This window comes from Centroberyx gerrardi, chromosome 13 (genome assembly GCF_048128805.1).
Source record: "Centroberyx gerrardi isolate f3 chromosome 13, fCenGer3.hap1.cur.20231027, whole genome shotgun sequence".
In the NCBI taxonomy this organism is placed as follows: Eukaryota; Metazoa; Chordata; class Actinopteri; order Beryciformes; family Berycidae; genus Centroberyx; species Centroberyx gerrardi.
Window position 1 is genome coordinate 23252197 of NC_136009.1, and position 23271 is coordinate 23275467.

The 23271-nt window shown below is 42.4% G+C and overlaps 1 protein-coding gene across 2 annotated transcripts in view; it reads right to left on the minus strand.

Moving 5' to 3' along the window:
• Positions 1–23271, minus strand: part of gnal2 (guanine nucleotide binding protein (G protein), alpha activating activity polypeptide, olfactory type 2) — a 39508-nt gene that overhangs the window by 1796 nt on the left and 14441 nt on the right. For both annotated transcript variants that reach the window (XM_071924335.2, XM_071924336.2), the window contains exons 5-11: positions 21934–22031; positions 3177–3231; positions 2997–3070; positions 1715–1773; positions 1376–1496; positions 694–824; positions 459–526 (exon numbers count right to left, since the gene is read on the minus strand). In XM_071924335.2, the coding sequence (XP_071780436.1) occupies positions 459–526; positions 694–824; positions 1376–1496; positions 1715–1773; positions 2997–3070; positions 3177–3231; positions 21934–22031 (606 nt within the window). The remainder of the gene's footprint in view (positions 1–458; positions 527–693; positions 825–1375; positions 1497–1714; positions 1774–2996; positions 3071–3176; positions 3232–21933; positions 22032–23271) is intronic.

The window sequence follows — 23271 nt, forward strand, 5'->3', positions numbered from 1 at the left end:
AAGAGTTCAAATAAACTGCTCCAAACATGCTTGGTGTTTTAGTGCCATGCTCTAGCAATTGAGCCACACAGGACCAGAGAAGGTGCAGTCACAAAGCAACTGATATGTATTGCTCATATGCATTACGCATTCAGAGTAGCTGGCACCCATATTGCTGTTGGGAAATTCTCTTCTGATTGCTAGTTGTTATGATAGGCAGGACATATAGACAGATGACTGGCAGCTAACAAGCAATGTTGCTCAGAAGTTCGGTAACAAAACAGGAAATGAGGTGGCTGTGGTTAACATCGGCCAAAGTGTCTCGGTTTATCAAGCAGCAGGCAGCGTAAATGCACGTTTGGTATTAGTAGTTGGCATGAACCCAATGGCACGGACTACAAAATGCCCAGTTATGAATTATCTCCACAAAGGCTATTCATAAGGCTGTGTTGGACACTCCAGTCCTGACTGATACTTACAAGAAACTCGTCTCGGATGAAGAACTTAGCTCTCGTCACTTTTGGGTCTTCACCAGGTTCAGGAGTTGCTGAAAGAACCAAAGAGATAAACAGTTGACACAGGCCAGTGGAACAGAAACACTATAGATGGTGTGCAGTGCTAGAGAACAAGGTTTATCTCTTAGTGTGATCTAACTACATGTATGCTGTGCAAGTGTATTTTTACTGTATTCAGTACATGGTGAGGCGCACAAACCTTCATTTGGTATGGTGTAGCGAGCATATTCAGGGAAGTAGTCTTCAATTTTGGATTTTCCAGCTAATACTTTCTCAGCCAGCATGTCCTGCTTGTTCAGGAATAAGATGACCGATATAGTGCGTAACCATCTGAAAAACAAAGGCACAAATACCAAACGCCATGAGAAGGGAGCAAAATCTGTATCACCTGCAGAGCTGGAGGTGGCGTGGCTTCCAGTGTCAAAGGAACAGTTCATTATATAGGTACCTAAACCAATAATAATTTCATTAGTATAGGTTTCAATGGAGAGTTTTAGTGTCCCGTGGTCTAAATAATGTTTAGAGGCTTTTCCAACCTGCCAAAAATAAAATCTGGGGGGAAAAGAATCAAGAGCTTGTAATTTTTTTGTCATGAAAATGGTCAAATTTAAAGATATTCAATGTCAGTAAAAAAAATCTAAAAATATTGGTATCGGTATTTTATTTTATAAAAAGGACACTGAGCGCTACACTCACCCTTTGTTTTGTTTCTTTATTAAGGCAGTAGGAAAGTAGCAAGGGAGTCAGAGGAGGAAGGACACAGGAGAGGAGAGAAAGCTCTGGTGGATTTCACATGTGGCTCCAGAGGAAAAGGATTAACCACTCGGCTATCTCCGAACACACAGGTCGACGTTAATTAAAAAAAAAATACACTGACTCACCTGTTGTTCCAAATACTGCGGAAGAGGTCCAGGGCTTCCCGTAGCCTGTTAGTGTTATTGTCTTCCCTTATTACCATGTTGTAGCTGCTGCTGGCCACCACGAAGATGATAGCAGTGACGTCTGCGAGGAGAGGAGAGGAGAGGAGAGGAGAGGACCATCACACACTGTCTAGGAATAACTCAAGACATGATACTGTAGCGGGCTGAAAATGTTTCTCAAGATGGACAAAGTCTGATCGATGGTATGTGAAAAACTCTTCAGAAACTCTGCTTGGTCAGCGACATGCGATGCGGCTATTTCAAGAAAAGAAACAAAACACAGAGGGCCGAAAGTCTCACCGTTAAAGCACTGGATCCATTTTCTCCTTTCATCTCTCTGGCCCCCAACATCAAACATGCTGTGGAGGAGACAAAATATTGGGTCACGCTCACACAAGACACTCACTGTTGCCCTCTTGTGGTCATATAGAGTAAACACTTCCAGCAGAATAAAACAAGCACATAGGTGGTTATTCTAAGGAAATTTACAAAGCAGCCCTTTTAAGGATTATTTGTATAAAAAAGTGAATTATTTTATTATTATTTATAATTTAATCATTTTATTGTTTTCCTGTCTTCAGCTAAATGTGCTCCCTCTCTCAGGTCTCCCTTGCAAACGAGATCCTCAATCTCAACGGGACAAACCTGGATAAATGAATAATGAATTATTGAATAAATAATATGACGAAACGACCCAATTTGCACGTACTCAATGCCCTATGTGACCCTGCTTGGTTGCTTGGAAGTCATTAAAGCTGAATGATGAAAAATATTCACCCAAAGGCAAGTCATGTCACAGAGCTTATTTATCAATCACTTAGGATGATATAATCTGATACAAAGGCCCGTTTCAGATGGTAGAATAAGTCTGTTGTGTCTGCGACTGTGGAAATGGGTCATCTCATCTGACATCATCGAAGTAGTTACACAACATTTACTCAAACCTTTATTGGTTGTTGTTGTAAGTGCAACCAGTGGTCAATAACTTTCAACTGGCTCAGAAATCACACTGGTCAACCGCAGAGGATTACATTTACATTTTAGGTATTTAGCCGCCGCTCTTTTCCAGAGCGACTTCCAGCGGCCGAGCAGGTTGGGGTTCAGTGTTTTGTTCAAGGGCGCATTGCTGTTGCGGGGAACGAACTTATGACATTTCAGTCTCTTACCACGAGGCCAAGGTAAATATAGCAATAACACCCAAGAGGGAATTCTTAACTGTGATTATGGGTACAATGGTGATGGAAGAAGTACGAGGCGCAGCCGAGGATCGTCAAAAAGCATGTCCTCAATGGTATTTTGCCTTTTTTTTATGGTTACCAATGCATGTGTGCTGTCTGAATTCTCCTAAAGTACATAGGCTGCATAAGATTAAAAAAACAGGAAAAAATAATCGCTAACTAGCTCCCTGATAGGAAAGAGCGGTCTTTGACCTGCCTGATTTCTTGGATAAAATGTTGCACAATAATGGATAAAATATGAATCAACTAATATGCCACCAAAGTGCAAACTCAAAGTAACCACAATATGAGTCTGTTACATTCACCATGTGATCGTGCTTGAGTGAAACCTGAGCAAGACTTACTGAAAGTTCACTTTGTCTACTTGGAACCTCGTCTCGAAAATCCCTGAAGTTAACACTCGGCAGCGTAGCAGGTCCTGAAAAGCAGGGAGATGAACAGAAGATTTAATAACCTTTAATACAAGCAAGCCTGTGGAGGAGATTCACAGCCTTGAAACCGAGCAGATTAACAGGGGGACTGACCTGGTCCGTTGGTGTGTAGTCGCTCTGTCTTACAGAGTCAATTCTGTCCAGGAAACTGCAGAGAGATACACAGAACAGAATTAGATTTCACAGTGAAGTCTAGCCATTTAATTAGGCTATGGAAAAGATGGATGTAATCAAGATTCAAGAGCATAAAAAACATGGAAAAGAGCAGCATAACTAATGAAAACTAAGAAATGAACGTCGAGTTGTGTATCCATAAATACTGATTCCTGAAAATAAATAAAGCCTGACAATCTGCATCTCCAAGAAACAAAACCAGAAGTTATACAAGGTGTCATGGCTCTAGACCAATAGGAAAACAGACCGCCGAAAACCAGACATCACCTTTAACACATCCATTGACTGAAAATATGCCACAAATCTCAGCTCCTCTGATCACATACAACAAATATTCGATCATTCATTAAACCCATCTCTTGTGCAGTAACAGCTACTTAGACTTTCATGTGAGCTACAGTATTATGCTATGAGAGGCCGCCGCCATGTCTGACTCCCTGCAGGAGGTTTGGCAGGCCGGTGCTAGGGCAGCATGCCGCCACAAGAGGGCAGGACTGCTCAGCCTGGGCTATTTTGGTCTGTCTCTAGCTGGAGTGATTACATAAGGCGGTTATTGTGGAGGTTAGACAGCTTGCTGTTGCTGTCTCTCCACTACTGAGAGCATGTGCAGCGGTAGCAGCAGCAGCTGGGCCTCTCTGCAGCACAGCAGGCAGGCTCAGGACACCGAGGCTGGGGACACACGGTCACACAGACCCCTGGTCGGTCTGGATCACACACAACAAGGATTCAACACAACGTCTGCCTGAGAGCAAGCACGCATATAGGCTAAACGATGATGTCTCACCAAAAAAGTGTATTGTTACACTTCTGTGTCAAATGCACTTTAAATATAGTTGATTTGACTGGATAAGTCATGCATAAGCCCATAAAATGATAAGCATTATACCTGGACAGACTGAAATTCTTGTTTTTTTCAAGCAAGCCATTCAACAATCAGTAGGTCTTTTCAGTGAGATCTCTGATATGGCACGGAATAAAAGAATGATTTAGAAATGATTTTTATGTGTTTACGTTTACATTTTAGGCATTTAGTAGCTTGCTCTTGTCCAGATTGACTTACAATGGATCCAACAGTGGCCTAACCTTAAATTCCTAAAACACCATCATTGCAAGCTACCAACAGTAACGCCTGAGCTACACTGTATGCGTAAAACATTTGCGTATCCAAACTTGTTGCGGCCCAGTTGCAGGGGCAAGTGAACAAAATTATCTAGTTTTGCTTATTTTTCTATAAACCACTCAAATTGTTATATTTAGCAATTGTAGCGTATCTAGTTTGCGTATTGTTGGTCTGTAAATGTTTTACCCAAACATCTATTCCAGAGGCATTGGTTCATGTATCCTCTATTGTGGTGATAAATGACTATACTAAGCAAAATCTTGGCATTTATATACATTTATATGGCTCAAATATGTAACAAACAGCTGCGTAGTCAGACTCAAAAGTTGCGGCTGCGATCCTGCTCCGTTTCAGATGCGGCAACGTGCTGCGCGTGCGGCCAGTGGGGCTGCATTGAAGTAAATGACTGCGTATCTGATCCAACCGTTCAGACACGATCGGACGGAACAGAAAAGCACCTGGTGTAGCTGAGCAGTTAGGACAGCACAGGTCAAAACCATACTAGTGACCTGACAGCATTCCTGTGAAAGAAGTTCTAGAAAAATAAATAAAAATAAGAGCTAGAGAGAAGGTGTTATTTTCTATGAGAGCAAATTAGAGGGAGTGGAGGGTGAGGATGTGGTAGAGGGGATAAGGGGGCGCCAGGTTGAAGAGATGAGTTTTCAGCCTACAACACAAGATGGGGAGTGACTCTGCTGGTTACAGTATATAGGACACAGATGTGGGTCAAACAGGCTATCTTAACACGCAACCCCTCTATTTTTCACCCAAACGGTCTGTGGCTTCAGAATGTCACAAGACAGACAACATCGCTGCAGCACACAAACACTCGATGCAAATAAAGTTACAGTTACGCCGATGGTTGTCAGTTCATTTTCATTTCAAACCATCCAGGAAATAGATTTTTTTGATATCCAAAAAAGTGTAAAACCTAACAAACTCATCAAGAATTAAATAACTGAGGATGAATGCTCTATTATGAACCATTAGATAACAGCGTCACTTTGCAAAGTAAGACACCACTCATGTGCTCTGACAACAATATTTTCATCACACCAAGTAGTCTTACTGCCTCAAAAGTGTCCACTTGCCTCACACAGTCCAGACAAAAGGAGAAGTAAGGGTTTTATTTCTGAAGGGGACTCTAGACTTTCTCAAATCACCAAGCAAATATTGATGCATCTAGAACCAGCCAGAGACTCAGATACCAGCAAACTGAAACAGGGTCAAGGGTCATGGGTAGTATGTGGTAAAACATATGGAGGAAAGGAGGGGGGCATTTCTAATTTTATACATTCAACCAAATTCAAGGTAAAGTTGTGGACTATGAGAAAAAAAATCTATCTTCATTCCAAAATCAGCTGGCTATATTGATTTCCTCCAATTTTCTGTGACATATTGAAAGCTAAAACTAATTTCTGTCATTATCCAAGGCAAGAATACCACATATATTTTAATTTCATTTTCTTTTCTTAGCATATACCCTTAAATCATCATTATAATGGAATCTAGGACATAAAAGAGCGTTTTTATGAATGAGGCACCAGGATTGGAAACAATACTATGTACTTTGGACAAGATATGTGTGCAAACTAGTTTAGACGGTATGTAAAATTCCCACAATCCTTTTCTGGCTGCGGAGGAAGAGTCCAGACCACATCTATAATCTGTCCTTCGAAGGGTTGTTACTGAGCTGCAAAGCCGAATTGATGAACCTTACACCTTAACTTTGACCTGAACTTTAACCTCTCTGGAGACCTTATGCCTAAACCTGAACCTTAAATAGAGACAAAAACACAATTGTGTAGCAATTTTTTGTAAGATGTAGCGACTTGTGGCTCGGCTTAGAAATCATACAGCAGGTTAGTTCAGGAATAGGATTCAGCAAATCACACGTTTAATGTAATCGATTTGTTAATTAGTACTCGGCTGGAAGCAAGGCCAACACACCCTGCAGGCCCATGGGACTATGGTTTAAAAACACACAATGTAGAGTATCAGTGATTTAAATTTCCTAACTAGAGAAGAGCTTCATGCAAGAACACAGTCATCCCCCCCTAAACAGACACAGCCAGATATATTCATACACACACACACCGAATGCAAACTATGCTCCAACACTGACACACAAACAGGCAACACAGCTCCAGCTTTTGCCCCATCACTGCAACAATGTGGGAGTATTTTTAGTCAGCCTTCCTTGCAAAAACCTAGGTTATAATTACTGAGCGCTTTGTGACTGCCATGTGACAGAAGTGCTATTGGTAGAGCACTGGAGAGCCAAATATAGTCCTCGTACCCAGCAAGAAAAGAACAAGGGTCCTAGATCCAGGAAAAAAAGCCAAAAAAGATAACATTGATTATCGAGTGGCCTTCCAGATAATGCCTTATCAAAAGGTTTGGGTGCAGTTTCAGGGACTACGGCTGTTCTGGTCGAGTGCTGCAAATAGACGAGCCGGGTTTCAGGTCCAGTGAGATCTGCGGTCTGTGTTGGTTTGTCCAATTTCCTCCCAGAACCATTCTCTATTGGCATCAAAGATCATTCAGTCCTGTGGTCTTCCTGGGCCAGTGTATTTCTGCCCGATGGTTTAGTTGAGTAATGTGCTTCTGTCTGCGTTTTTGGGCCAGTCTCTCTCTTTTTCTCCCTTTGTGGATTTGACTTAGAGATAATAGGCCACCGTTTTTTCATTCTGTTCTTAGTATGTCCACAGTACATAAATGTAAAATGTATTTGTTATGATTAATCGCTTCATCTATAGCTAGTTTTTTGTGCTCCATGTTTCCTACTGTCAAGTCTGTTGACAATTAACAAGCCACGTTAATCCCATTATCTTTTATTTCAGTCTCCACACGCTGACCATCAAGAGGCCTTTTACCATCCCATCACTGTAAATAAGAATCTGCTCTTAATTGGCAGGTTGAATTAAAAAAAACACTACTATGGCTGCTACAGTCTCTCTGTTTGCGTCTACGGGGCTGGGTTGTCTCTGTATTTAGCCGACTCACATTGTACTCATCCTGTGGGCCAGTCTGTGTTGCTATGTATAGGCTCTGTTGTGGACAGGATCTCTCGACTTGGCCTGGTCTTTCTGTGTTGTTGCCCTCATCTTTCCAACAAACATAGACACAAGCATGAATACACACACACACACACACACACACAGTATGGTGAGGGACAGTTGAGGCTGTGGGGCCTCAGGGGCAGCCCCACACTCCTGCGCTGCAGCCCCACGTGGTTCAGGTCACATGTGTTGCTGCCCATTGAGCACTGAGAGGGTGGAGGGGAGATGGGGGGGGGGGGGGGGGGGGGGGGCAGGACAGTAAAGCGCTCAGCACTGGGCTTGGGGACATGGGTCACCCAGCTCCACAGGGGCTCGTTCCTCTACCAGAGCACCGATACGAGCACTGCGGCCAGGCCGCTCCGTGCCATTAGGTCGTTTTCTCTTAGTTATGGAGCGCTACAAACAAACAAACAAACATGCCAAAATACACACACAGCTACAAACAAACAGGCTATAGTGGCCAACTGGCAAAGGGCTGAGCCAGACATGGCATCCTGGAGGTAATGCTGACATGTTTACGGATTGCTTCAAACCGAATTAAACTTTGAAAACTGTGCCTAATTAAACAGTATGTATCAGAGCCTGGCCCTGTGGTTACATTATGACACAACTTGGTCATTTAAAACTGATGAGGAGCACATGTCAAAAAATCAAGAGTTGCTAGGTAACATTAACAGAAGTGAACTGACAGTGAAAAGTTGCGACGACGTCGGGATAAAGGTTGGAAAAAAGCCCCCACGGACAGACAGGCAACCTTCACATCAATGACAGCACCCAGCCTCATGTGCTCATTTGATAATTGGGTTGACTTTTTACAAATAGTGGACCATCTTTAATTAGCAGTGGAGAGAGTCCGATCAATAGTTTCCATATTTTGAGCCGCTCAGGCCAGCATAATGGACTTTCACTTTAGCCTCCAACTGACTAGTGACAGCGCTTTAAAACTCACTGCTGGACAAGGCAGTAACACTATTACACTTCTTCTAGCTAGCACAGCTTTACTGGCCACTGCAGTATTTAAATGTGTTTTGTTTGGGCGGACATACGTCTAAATAACTGTATTCATGTATCATGTACAACTATTTTATCTATCATGTATTCAACACAATTGTATTTTACGTTCATTTTACCAAAACAAAAAAGAGCCGCTTACAGTAATAATCCATCACATTTTCATAAATAAACGTCCATTTTGTTACTCACTAATGCTGATTGATATAACACAAGAGTGATTTAACCTATACCAAGTTCATCAAAGCTTTTACATTTACTGTTGTAAACACTGGGTGTCTGGTAGGTCTGTCCTGGGAAAAATCCTCCGGTACACAGGAAGTGATGTGTTTTACATTTGCATCTGTTTATTTCAAGCAACAGTTTGCTTGAAATAAACAGAAGAAGACTTGGGTAGTTAACATGAGCAGTGATAGTCACCATGGCTGAACAGACAAAGAAAAGAGCGCCACCTACAGAAATTCAACCTTCATCAATAAAAAAATCCAAGGAAAAATATGTCACAGTACTGGACACACAGTTTTGATTCACGAGTGATCTCTGAGAAGTGCAGTGCAGAAACACAACAGCAATAAGCGCTTAGCACCAAAGATGGAGACAAAAAAAGCACAAAAAACAAAACTAGAATCTCGTGGATTACTACTTTAAATCTTTGATCACTCATGAAAATACAGCTGCTATACTGCCATCAGTCAAGTTCTAATCTAATATTTAAATTTGAGGACATTTAAAGTATGTTTCATCTGTCTTCTCTTGCCAAACACACCCAATATCTTACAATACCAGCCACACTACAAAGTTCATCACGTGATAAAGCCTGTCAGATACGTTGAGGAGCTACGGCAGATGAAGCCACGTGTGGGACGAAGTGAAGGTGGAGCTGTGGAGGCTCCTGGTCACCTGGTGGAAAGATCTGAGCCCAGGTTCAACACATCCATCCAGACAGAAACACTGTGCAGTTTGGGAGATGGATCTGAAACTAGACAAATCCATCAACGGCTCAGTGGGTACTTCCTAAATATAGGAGCGAGAACGGAGACACTCCTGAAAGTCAAACCGAATCTTGTGTAAACAAAAGTGCCTGCTTTATCTCAAGGCCGCCAATTCGCTCTCCAGGGCCGCATCAAGTCATGGTTTTGAAAGGTGTTGTATAAAAATGTAAAATACATTGTAATGCCCTTTCGTCTCTGTTCAGTGTCTACGTGGACCATTACATTACATCTGCTTAAAATAGACTCAGTCCCCAAATTCAGTGTTTAAGCTACGGTGGGAACATGGGGACTCCTTGTACAAAACCTCACATCAGGCCTGAACCAGGTCCTTTGTGGATCTCTCCACTCCCAACCACAGTTTTCACTTGTGGATAGCTCTAAATAATATTCAAGTCTAACATCAATACACTAGCTGTCACTAGCCACTGAATTAGTCTGTGGTAAAAATAGAAAACCAAGTAAAAATAGTCTAATCAACAATATTGAGTAGGTTTCAAAGCTCTCGCCCACAAGCGGCTACAGCCTCGATGTCAGATAAGTTGTTCCGGTTGGAAGTCAACTGTTGACCCAGTGAAAATTAGCTTTTCCTCTTTTCCCTAATCAAAAGTCAATAACCAATATCCAATATCAGACAGTGGAGTCTCCAGTATCTGTGCAGATTGCATAACCCTGAACTGAGCTCTGCCGGCTGAACAGAGAGATGATTAGAAATTAACTGTATCTACACTGGGGATATTAGGTACTCCAGATGAACCACAGTTTATTTTTCTTCTGTGTTTCTTATTGATCAGATGCTAAACATGCAGATTCCCTGGATCAAATCTGGCCAAAGCCTGACAGAGAAGCTCGAGCTGACCAGGCCTGTGCTGCTGTAGCAACGCTGTTTGTGTAGTTCTGAAACTGGCCTCCGGGTGGCATCCCTTCGCTCCTGCTACAGACTGCCTCTCTTGCACACTGACCCTGCCTGCTTTTAGCAGCTGGGTTCCCATGGCAACCCCAGTCGGTCGATACCACTCCTCTCCCTCTCTCTCTCCCTCTCTCTCTCTATCCCCCCCGTCTCTTCCTAAGCCAGGCCGCACTTGTATCCTTCCATTCCCAGACTCTCCCATACATCAACACAAAGCAGAACCATGCATCTGTGCTAGCTCTCTCTGTGGTGTGTGTGTGTGTGTGTGTGTGTGTGTGTGTGTGTGTGTGTGTGCGTGCGTGTGTGCGTGTGTTTGGTGGGAGAGCAATGCAAATTTAGGCTTATGAAGACAGATTTTTAAAAAGTGCCACAGTCTCAAGCACATAACCAAAAATAAGTCACATTTTCAGACGAGGGGGGAGAAGTATACTGTAGAAAGACACACAAAGTAAAAAGCTACCAAACTGATATAATCTGAAAGAGGCAGTGTCAAATGTGATGAATTAGACGCACAGGGTTATATGAGTTGAGAGCTGAACCGTGGAGATAATTGATAAGGATGTTAGAATTCACAGTCCAGTCAATAGGACCCCCGTGAGATCGGATTGGCTACGGTAACGCACACAGGCAAATGACCGGTTTACGGCCAAGTCACTGCACACTGTAGTAATGCTGTGATAGCCTGGTAAAAATCTCCATGGAGCAACTTATCCCCGCCAAAACAAAAACAGATCAAAGAGGAAATGCTCCAGCCGTTTGATGAGGTACAAGTACAGATGACACAGGTTCAAACCCAACACACCAGCTTTAGACACGCTGTTCGGGCTGCAGCTAGTCTGCACAAATTACTATGGTAGTTTCCTCAATCATTTCCGTGATACCAGCAGATCAAGCGAATTTGATTTGATGCGATTTGATGCGTCAGTGATTAGTGGGACATCTGTACAAAGTAATGAGGGTACAGTGTCATTACTCCACCAATGAACAGGTGAGAACAGTGATTCTCAAAGCAGGGTCAGTGGATCCACAGTGATGATTGGAGATGATTCTGGTTGTTGCTCAGCAAAATAATACTGTTTTTATTCAGTTTGCTAATTAGTACAATGAGATAATTAACTGACTTACCCACAATCTCTCTCACGTCACTTCTGCACAGTGGTAGGATATGCTAAATCCAATGTAAATACAGCAAAATACTCCATTTTGGTTTGGGGTGATTTCACTTTGAATTCAAAATGTAAATTAAAACTGCAAATCATGTAATCTCAATCATTGCTTAATAGACTGCATAGAAGTTTTTGAACTTGGTAAAGGTTTTCAGTTTTTAAATTTTTAATAACCTCCACTTCCTGAATTGACTGGACTGGTAGTGAATTAACCCCAACCCTAATTCTCATACTGGGACCCTTGGTCCTTATCTACTTGGTGGTCCTTGGTTCGGAGAAGCTCTAAAATCCCTGGGTAAGAATGCCTACACCAGTAAATCACCCAAATTTAAGGCTGAACCAAGGTTTGTGCTCAAGTCAAATGTTTACTTATGTTAGCCTGCAAGCTACCTCCTGCAGTCCAGCCTGATGAAACACCCAACAGCTCAAACTGTCTTGGTAAACAAACCGCCGTGAGGGCAAAATATAAAAGGTTTCTATAAATAGCCCTGTGCCCCCCTCCAACCACATTCCACAGGAGGTGAAAGTTGAGGCTTGTTTGACCAGTGGCGGAGGTGGAGCAGTGGGACCTTTGGCCTGGGTGTGGCTGGACACCGCTAGCTGTTAGCCTCACAGCTAGCCAGGCCCACAGGAAGGCTACAACCTGAGCTAGCTGGGCCAAACTCCGACACACACTGAGGGTTTAAAATCCCATGTGATACAGAACATGCTAATGTCGATGCTAACACACACACACACGGTCATGTGCTTTTAGATGGATTTAGCATGCCTTCAAGTCTGCTGTTGCTCTCTGATAGGCCGGCTAAGCAGCAACAGGGAGGAAGTGTGGAGCTGGGAGCCCCTGTCATGATTAGACAGCAAAATGTCTCCTTGCGTGTCAAACCCCTCTTTGATCAATTCAGTTCCCCCTCTCTGTCTCTAGCAGGGCTGGTGCTGGGAGAAAGAAACGGTTGAGCTCTCTGTGTGTGTGTGTGTGTATGTGTGTATGTGTGTGTGAAGGAGAGGGAGATAGAGAGAGAGAGAGAGAGAGAGAGAGAGAGAGAGAGAGAGAGAGAGAGAGAGAGAGAGAGAGAGAGAGAGAGAGAGAGAGAGAGAGAGAGCAGGAGAGCGTATGGGTGCATTCATACAATCGTGCATGTGTTCACATCGATGATGTGTTTTATGTCAGGGCATTAACGGAGAAGGTATGGTATGGACGGGCGTCGCATATGCGCACAAACACACGCACATACACGCACGCGAAACCAACACAGAGGCGTTTTGTGTCTCACCTTCTGCTACTGACCTTCCCTTTGTTTACAGCGCATTGCCGGGATACTCCCTTTGATTCGGCTGCGCACACGTGACCCTCCGCCAGTTTCTGCTCTGCAGTGCTGCTGCTAAAAATAGCCTCAGCTTGCCCTGGCTCCACAGCTAGTTTACATAAGCTCTAAGGGGGGTGGGGGGTGGGGGGGGGGGTGGAAGGGGAGGGGGAGAAAAGGGAGCGACGGAGGGGGGGAGAGGAGGGGGAGCCTCAGTGAAGAGAGAGAGACAGAGAGAGAGCGAGAGCGAGAACGAGAGCGAGAGCAAGAGAGAGAGGAGGGAAGGGAAGGGGGGGAGCTATGGACGACCATGCCACAATCTCTGAGCAGGGAACCTGCAGCGCCACTGCTGTCCTCCAGCAGTCTGTGCCTTTACACTCCTGGTCAGCAGCAGAGTGTGTGTGTGTGAGAGAGAGAGAAAGGTATGTGTGTGTGTTTGTGCGCGCGCAGTCGGCACACAGTTACAGACTCGCAGATATCCGCCATTCACCAGCCTTATTCCCCACTCTGTGTCTCTGTCTGTCCTTTAAAATGGACGCACATTTTAACCCAAAAATAAAAATCTATTTATAGCTACAATTCCCCTTCTTTAAGTGGAACATAAAATCCCATTTTCCTCTGGTTTTTGTCCATTGCTGTTAATATTATAGATAAGCCATACAAAGCTTATTATTAACACAGGCCTACATACAATCTAAATGTGAAACAATTTTGCTAATTAGATATAAAACACAAAAACTAATAAGATGAAAGTTACTAAGGAAAACAGCTATTGTGTTCATTTACCATCAATAATAATGATCTTTTTAGCTGCTGATTACTATTCCAAATGTCTATCTTTTTCCCGTGGAGCTGTGCTGGTTTTCAAATGAGACTCAACTCATTGACTAAACTGAATACAGGTTGTCAGAGCTTTACAGCCCTCTGGTCTCTAGAAACAAATAAAAACACACCGGCAGTGTAGCTAATCTTGTGACATGTAGCATGCTATGCTTGGCAGCTTTAGGCTCAAATGCCCAATCAGACTGTAGATCAGAATAGACTGCAACAGAGCTTTCTAGACCCTAAACTCACAATTTTACTCCACAATTTGTCTTACATTCAGAATACTCAAACAGTACAACATAACGTAACATAACAGTAACGTTAAAATCTCACTGTTTAAAAAACTTAAACATTGTGAATTTAACAAGCAACGCAGTATATGCAGTCCCCTCAAACACATGAAGATGTATTACGTGAAATGATGCACATGGCTTTTCTGAATAACCTTTCGCACACTCTTTGGAAAAGGCCTCATATATAGGAATCTACATGTGTTCTGCAACATCCTCTGTGCTTTCTGGCCTCGAGAGAGAGAGAGCTAGATAGATAGACAGAGAGAGAGAGACAGAGAGAGAGAGAGAGAGACAGAGAGAGAGAGAGAGAGAGAGATAGAGAGTCCCACAGGGGGTTCAAACAACCTTAAGGACAGTGGTTTGTGTAGTTGGAGTCCCACTGAGCTTCCAGTGGATCAGATTCTACAGAACAGCTCAACTTGAGACAAGAAAACCACTCCCTCCTTTCACTCAGAAATGATGCACACACACACACACACAAATACACGCTCGCACACAAATAAACGCAGATGCACACACACAAACACAAACACACACACACACATACTTCCATAGTGCCTCCTTTGAATATTCCTCAGTCAGCTGACAGCAGGTCATCTGATTTCCGCAAGTGACACAAAGGTTTTTGTTAATCTGGATTAGGGCTGCCCAATGTGAAAAAGTATATATTTTGTGATTATTTTAGTTAATATTGTGTTTCGAATTGCGATATGATAAACATTTGAGTTAATGTCTCTTATTCTCTTATTATGAGGCTTAAAGCACAGATGCAGTGATCTACTAGAAAAACATAATCAGAATGAATACTGAACTGAAACCATTTAGGCTATTTAAAAGTTTTTTTACTGTAACTGGCGGAGCACTGAGTACTGAAAAATACAGCTGTCAAATGACATGAGTAAATATGAAACATGAGCATACCAAAAAAAGAAACGATTAAAGCTTAAAATATATCCAAAACTTCTTTTCTGCTTTCTTTTCTGCTTTCTGGTGCTGAATCTGAACTTGATTTTACTGATTCCATGGTACTTGGTTGTTCTGCATTTTCATACTATTCTCTCTGTTGTTGTTTAAAGTGTTGGAACAAGTTGGTTGTGTTGCCACATGTTGTGTCACTACAACTGTCCACCATTTTTTGCTTTGGACCTTAGTTTGCGATACTGAATCCAAAATACTGCCAAATGAATTATGCTGGATTCTTTTTTTGGGACCAAATCTCCCTCTTTGTTACCAACACCCTCCTCCTCCTCCTCATTCATTTCCTCTATTTGGTTTCTCCTCTCTTCCACTCCTCTCGCTATCTGCCCATCACTACCCCTCTCGTTTCTGATTGGTTAACAACTGGTGCGGAGTCTTCTGATTGGCCAACAAGTAAACATCATGGACACTGCAGTTGCGGATCACTCAAATAAGTTTGTTCAATTGGTAGTGTGTGAAAGAGATTACTAATGAAAAAAATTACAGCCTCATGCAGTTTAGATATTGCACAAATTAAATGATTTGATCATGATCATGATTTCAGTTTTAATTTGACAAATCGTGCAGCCCTAATCTGAACCAAACAAAACAGTCCTTTAAGGTTTGACACCATTTCAAATGCTGCGTTAAAATACCTGTCTTGTTTGTGGATTTTAACCATCGTAGACAGTGAAGATTATTTTATAATCAACACTCGGAGAGGAGAAAATCAATTGCTTGTGTGTCAAACAAAAACTGATAACCGACCTATCAAAAAAGCAACTACATTGAAATATAAACACACAAATCACTTGAAAGATGTAGGAAACATTGCTCCCCTTCATACAGCCCAGAGAGCCTCATTCTCCTCCCCTGGCTTTATGTACGGACAGCAAAATGGCCAAAACATGAAGAAATCAAGAAACTAAACAGTGACAGAAAAAAGCAGCAGTGACATGCAGTCGGTGTATAAATATCGCTCTCTCAGGCTCTTCCATGAACAGAAGAGGCTCCTTATTGAGGAGAGCCAGTGTTTGAGAAGCGTAGCCCCTCTGTTTCTCTAGGCCCTTCAGGGGCCGGGGCTGCCTGACAATGCCGGCCATTCTTAGTGCTTTACTGCCCCAGATGACTGTGTCAGTGGCCCCCAGGCTGGTGACAGAGTCCCGTGACCACCACTACACCCCAGCCCCAACCCCAGCCTAGGCCAATAACCGTCCCAGCCTTAGCTATGTCTCTGTCCCTAGCCCAGTCTGCTGTGAACCCATCCCAGCCCCGACCATACCGCTTCATACTGGGCCTACAACTGTCATATCGCGATCTCTAGGTCTACAGCTGTCTGTAACCATCCAACCCCAGCTGTATCTATCCCCAGCCCCATTCCAGTCCTCATCCCATCCATAGCCCTATTACTGGTCTTGCCCCCAAAAAACTCTCAGCAAGATTTTTAGGCGACAGAGAACCTCACCGTGGGACAGCTTTGGTAGAGCTGTACTCTGGCAGACTGTCATTTTGCCAAGTGCTGGGAGTTCCTCTATTAAAGCAACAAAATAATCTAATTATTATCTATCTAATTCTCCTTGCAATTTAAGCATTTTTGATAGATCTAATGTACTTGTATGAGTTTCTGACACCATAAAACTGTTAATTTGTTTAAGCTGAAGTGTTTACAAATCATATTTACACGTTTGTTTTTTATCCACAGAGAAAGTAGAAGAAGGCCAAGATAATATCTTTATCTTTATTGGAATCATTAATTCAATTTATTTAAAATATCAATGCCATTCATTCATTTGTCAGATACTAAAAATAAATTCTTCCTCTTGACAGGAAGCATGAGCCATGGTGCTCCAAGTCCTACCAATTCTATTTCATGATAATTCTTTAGCAGGATGTGTGAATAAAGTGAATAAAAGATTAAAACGATCATTAAAAGGCAACCATATAACAACTTGCCCAATCAAATGCCCATTAAGCACAACGGTACAAAGTTCAGATTTACCAAATATTTTCCAAGTCAAAATGTCGGCATAATTTCAGTGCTCAGTTTAGTGTTTTTGAGCACAGCTACGAGAGGATTCAAGACACATTCTTGTAATTAACAGCTTATAATGGTCTACAATGATGGCACCCATTTTCCAATCCATTCCCCACTTTTCCTCAAAATATGATCTTTAACCTATCATTTAACCCCTATTAGCATCAGTGACATTAGTGCCAGAAAGTGTGAATGTCTCTGGATGGCTACAGCAATAACAATCTGATATTTGTCTCAGTAGGAAGGGCGAGTCAGGGTGAGCCAAGTCTTATCTTCCTGTATTTTGTGCCTTCACGTGCAAATTTATTGGGATGTGTGATGTGAAGAGGTCTGATTGCCACTCACTCCGTGGGGATTAATAACTTTAGAAGGAATTATTTAAGTGAAACAGAATAATCATTTGGATTGAAAAGACAGGCAATGCGCAAAAAGGTATGGGCGTCAATTGGGTATGGCAAAGCATAGTATCCCACGTACATTTTTGTTTTAGATTCATTTCAGATGCTGTGGTACATGAAGCTGGTGTCGAAAACCTGGCTTTTCTCATCAACTTAGCTTTCAAACAACAAAGATTTCATGCTGTCACTGAACAACACTGAAAGCATGTTGGTGAATTACAATGACCATAATTCATTGCACCTCTGACGAAGAGCATTGGTCAAACAGTAGCAAGAGTATCGGTCAAACAGTCAGTGGACCTTTGAGTCGCACTGGCAGTGCCGACACAAACTGAACACAGAGGTAACGATTGAAATGTATCCCACACAACATGTTGAGGAGGTAATTCATTTGTAATCAGCTGTATGTTGTGCTCCTAACCCTGTAACTAACCCAGCCTCAGCTCCATCTCTGTCCCAAGCCCCATCCTCGTTGCAGGACTAAACTCCAGCTATATTGCTAGGCTAATCTCACAGCCTCATTTCTTCAGCTGCATTCCCTGACTATATTCCCGACTCCAGCTCCGACCCCAGCCCATCCAGGCCAGCTCTCCCCTGGGTCTCTGCCGCGGCCTGGCTTCATAGCAATACGCCCTCCACTGAGCAAACCAACACAGGGAGAGCGCCATACCAGCCCAGCCAGCGTCTAACACAGAATGACAATCATCCTCTACAGTTAAAAATAACTCATTATATGGATTGTGTCATATTAGTTGGGGGACTGTAACTAACACTTGCCACAGGAAAAAAGCACAGGAGGCCCGGGAGTTAAGACCGTATTTGCGTGCGAAAGTGTTTGATTTTGCCGTCGACACGTCCAAGGCATCGCGATAGAACCAGCCCGCCGCTGCTGAAAATAGCTCCTAATCAATCAACGCGCAGACACATATCTGTGCTCTTAAAACGTATAAATGTGCAATGCAGAGGGCGGATCGATGGGTGACAGGATTCCAAAGCATCGATATGGACGTGCTCTTTGGCATAACAAGCGCTTGCCATCCGCCCATACTTATTTCCAGTGCCTTTGTCCAATGGGCCGTCCGGCGTTAGCTCTGCTGGAAAAAACATCTGCCAGTGGAGCAAGGTCTGTGAAGGACAACAGAGAACTATTGTTTGGAATGGCATAGGTATATAATATACCATATCACCATCTAAATACATATGAGATACAGTCTAACTAAATGTTTTCCACTGTGATCTGGTTTGATGATTGGATGACAATATATATATTGTGCTTGAGCGCTGTTTGCATGTACGCTTGCTGCCTGCCAATCTGTTCCTCCTACAAACAGCCACTTGTAGGCCAACTTCCTCTATAATTCACTCTCAGCGTGACTGAAGGCCTGTAGCCTCTCTTATCACATTCTTGATCCAAGATGTAGCCTACTTCACAAACTTTACATCTGTGGAAGAAAACTGCTTCAATAAAAAAAAAAAACAGAGAGAGAGAGGGAACATCTAGTGGCTCCTAACTTTAAGAGTAGGTGTGAAGAACAAAAGTGAATGGGAGATGAAATGACAAACTTCCTGGATTGAAAATAGTTATTGTAGTTAAGTGGTCATAACAGCGAGAGTGGGTGTGTGGGCAGGTCTTTACACACGGACAGGTCTGCTGACATGTAGGACATAGTATCTGTAGCGTACTCCCACCCCCAACCCCACCAAAGAGTTCACACGGAGGTTAAGACCGAGAGAGGAAGTAAGAGTGAGGCCATGCTGTCTGACAAATTCCAGACATCACTCAAACACACAACATTGACAAGAAAAAGTTCTTTGCTGAATAGTGCGGTTGCAATGTGAATTTTGAAACACATGAGAACATTTTTTTTTAATCCAGTGCTTAAAAACTGTTTCAAATGTTGTGGGGAGGAAGGAATGAGATGCTGATGCTTAGGTTTTGCTATCACTTAATAAAATGGAAGGTTTTGTCTGATGTACAACTTGATTTGTAGGACATATTCTGAACAGCAGAAGAATACCTTGTTTAGGAAGCTATCTGACACTCCTTACACTCACTGCACTTAGAAATTGCAGAATCTTGTGATCTGGAAATTGCAGTATTCATAATTACAATTTAGATTTTTTTTAATTAAATTTGCAGCACTACATCACACATGCACTTTCCTACAGACATGGAAAAGCACTTGTGCCAAGTAACACCACAAGCCAAACACAATAATAGTCACACAACTAAATTGCAGACAGGAAAACACACAACATTTCTCACAGGCTGTACGATAGCCTCCACACACCAGGACTGCATGATTAATCAAACTGAAACTGAAATCACAATTTGAACATTTCCGATACCTAAACCGCATGAGGCTGCACTTTTTAAAATTATTAATCTCTTTCACACACTGCCAGTTGAACACACTTGTTGGCCAATCAAACGACTCCTTACCAGTTGTTAACCAATCAGAAGCCAGAAAGGCAGTGATGGGCAGACAGCGAGAAGGAAGGGTGGAGGAGAGAAGCAACCAAATGGAGGAAATGAATGACACTGAGGAGGAGGAGAAGGTTGTTGGATACAGAGAGGATGATTTGATACTGAGAAAGAATCCAATATCAGTCATTTGGCAGTTTTTTGGATTCAGGAGAGCAGACATATTATAAACTCTATGCAAAAAAAAGCTGGACAGTTGTAATGGCAACACAACCAAGTTGTTCTAACACTTCAAACAATGCTAGAGAGAATAGTATGAAAATGCAAAGTACCAAAAAAACAGCAAAAGCCAAGTTCATATTCAACAGCAGGAAGTGGCTTGGGAAACAGCACCACACTTCATTTTGAAAAGGGCTTCTGAATATATTTTGAGCTATTAAAGTTTGTTCATTCATTTTTGGTATTTTATGTTTTCCATAGTGTCCATTTTACACTGTTTATGTTTACTCATGTCATTGGACAGCTGTATTTTTCAGAAGGTGTTGAGCGCTTCAGCCAGTTAAAATAAATACATTTTTGAAAATAGCCTCAATGGTTTACGATACTGTATATTCATTCTGATGGATCTATTTCTAGTAGACTGCTGCATGTGTGCTTTTAGCCTTGTAACAAGGAAATAAGAAATCTCAACTCAAATGTTTATCATATCGCAATTCAAATTGCAATATTAACTGAAATAGTTGCAATATTATAAGAATGTGTCTTTTTTTCCCCATATTGTGCAGCTGTACCACACACACACACACACGCACACACACACAAACGCACATGCATGCACAGACACGTACACACAGGCAGACTCAGAGCAGCAAAGACAAACACAGGCCCTGGACTGTATCAGCTCCACCTTACAGATTCATGTGACTCTCCAACCATCACCTGACTCTCTCTCTCCTTCTTTCTATGGAAGCTGGTTTCAGGCAGGGCAACCAGGGAAGACTTGACCCCGAAGTCAAATTTATGTTCAAGGAACGGAAGATATTCAGGAACAAATAACAGTACAGAGACAGTGTGTCTACGTGCTGCACCATCTTAAACCATCTCAACGCTACACCCGTCTAGCGCGGGCTCAGAGATTGCTGACAACGGGACAATATTCCTAGTCACTGATAAAGTGTGCCTTTGACCGAACCCTGGGAGATAAAGGCAGCCAACCTTTGGGATGGGAGGGGACAACTTCCAGCGGGCTGCGCACCGCACCATGTTGTTCATGTCCTCGTATTTACATCTGAATCCAGAGGTGAGTCAGAGAGGAAGCAGAAGGAGGGCGCTGTAATCAGTGAGTCACTTTGCATATCCAAACTTCCTTTTACAGGCAAGAGAGGGGCCCACTACCGTGTACAACCAGCACACTATGGCGGCCCAAGGTAGGAGCCATCCAAACACTCTGGGGCGCTGTGGAAGGAGGCCTTGGTTTCTGTGCTTTTCCACACTACAGCCATCAACATTTTCTAACTACAGTATCTGGAGGATTTTGTTAGGAAGAACTCTAATAAGTTTGGTAACCTATACTGAGCCATGGCCTACTTAGCTTTTGTCAATGAAAGCAACAGGTCCAATTTAGTCTATCAACACCAAAGGTAAAATATTACTATCCCCACCACTGGAATGGGATATCCTAACCCCAACCACAGCATTATTACAGCTTTATAAACCTTTGCAGACAAAAAGGTACTATTACATAAATACAGGCCCATCTAATTCGACAGTTGGGCATTTCAATGAGGGCAGACCAGGCTTTGCATATTGCCATGGTGAAATGTCATACCATTGACGTGGGGAGATATGTACGTATAATTTCCAAAGGACAAATACAACTGTCGCTTACCATGCCACACCCAGTGTAAACATATCTCTGCCATATTCATACATTACATGACACCAGTACACACTGCAGAGCTCTCACCTCAAACACAACGCAAACAGGACAAACTGAGCAGCAGTCTGAGAACAGTTTACAAGCTGTAAAAATAAACTATCTCACCCATCCTTGCTTTCAACATAATATGGTTGCACAAATAACTGATTACATAATTTGCGGTAATTATGAAGAATCTTTTGTTAACCTGTCAGTATTCAAAGCTCAAAACTAAACCACAGAATGTCTTTAATGGTTGAACTCACTATTGTGCGCAGTCGATGAGCTGGTACTCATTGGACCTCTCGAAGCATGCCTTTACTCCTTCATCGTCCCACAGCTTCTTCGCGTGTTCAAAGAACTCCTGTTCACAAAGAAAGAATACCATTAAGAAATAGACAACATAAAATAACACACACATTGGACAACATAAAGACTTAACAAACTTAAACTACACTGTAGTGATGGAAATGTATTATGAGGGGAATCCGCAGAGGCCTTCAAAACACACTGCACTGGGACATACACACTGCACATACGCAGGAATGTAGTTGAGGGTAAACCCACCTAAACTTAATTTGTGAAATTGACTTTAGCCACCTTTTTAAGCTCATAGAAATCCTTATGCCATAAATCCATTCAACACATTAAATTAAGTAATGTAAGATTCCTATAAGTATAATATAGGGTCTTTCCCAGAGTATTATGTTGGTTGTTTGTCTTATCAGCAAAGGGTGTTCATATTTTACCCGTCTTTTCATTTACTGCACATACTCACTCATGTAGGCCTACACACAAATGCCAAAAACATGCCCATTTGTATTGCCAGTATCTACATCTGCGTGATATTAGCAGACGCTTTGCATAGCCTATATACCAAATACAAAGCACACATAGACAGATACACTTACTACAATGAAACCTGAGAATAAAATTGTCCAGAGTTTGGAAAATTGTGAATGTGGACTTTAATAATGTGATTAACAACTGATGAAAGTCATGTTGCTGGCCGGACAAGTGGATATATTATTGAGCTAAATAAACCATGAAACATTACGGAAATTTCTGGCACTTTTTTTTTTTTTCACATTTACTTATCCAGAGAAAACTGACTGGGCATGCACACTCCCTCAGCAACACCCAGCGTCTTTATGTAACTTTACATACATTCACACATAGGAACTGCCCAGTGCGACCACTGTCTTCTACTGCTGGTCACTGAGCAGCTCAACTGGATCAACTGGGGGCCAACTGCCTTGCTCAAGGGCAGTTCACCAGTAGTTGTTGAGGGAGGGGAGATAATTTCTCATTCACTTTCTCCACCAAGGTTTTCCCAGCAGGTCCAGAATTCAAATTGGTGACTTTCTGGCCACAAGTTAGCCCTCTTCTCTAAACTCTAAGCGAATGTCACATAGGTGATACAGCTGGTTACTGTAACAGAACTACAAACAATTACAGATAGCACTACAAACAAAATAAGAAAGCCAACACTTAATTACATCCCCTAAAATATACAAATGTTGGTAGCACTCCTGCTGCAGAGGGGGCATCCATAAACATCGTGCTGTAAATTACTATACATAGTCTCAGTTCTTCAGCTGACT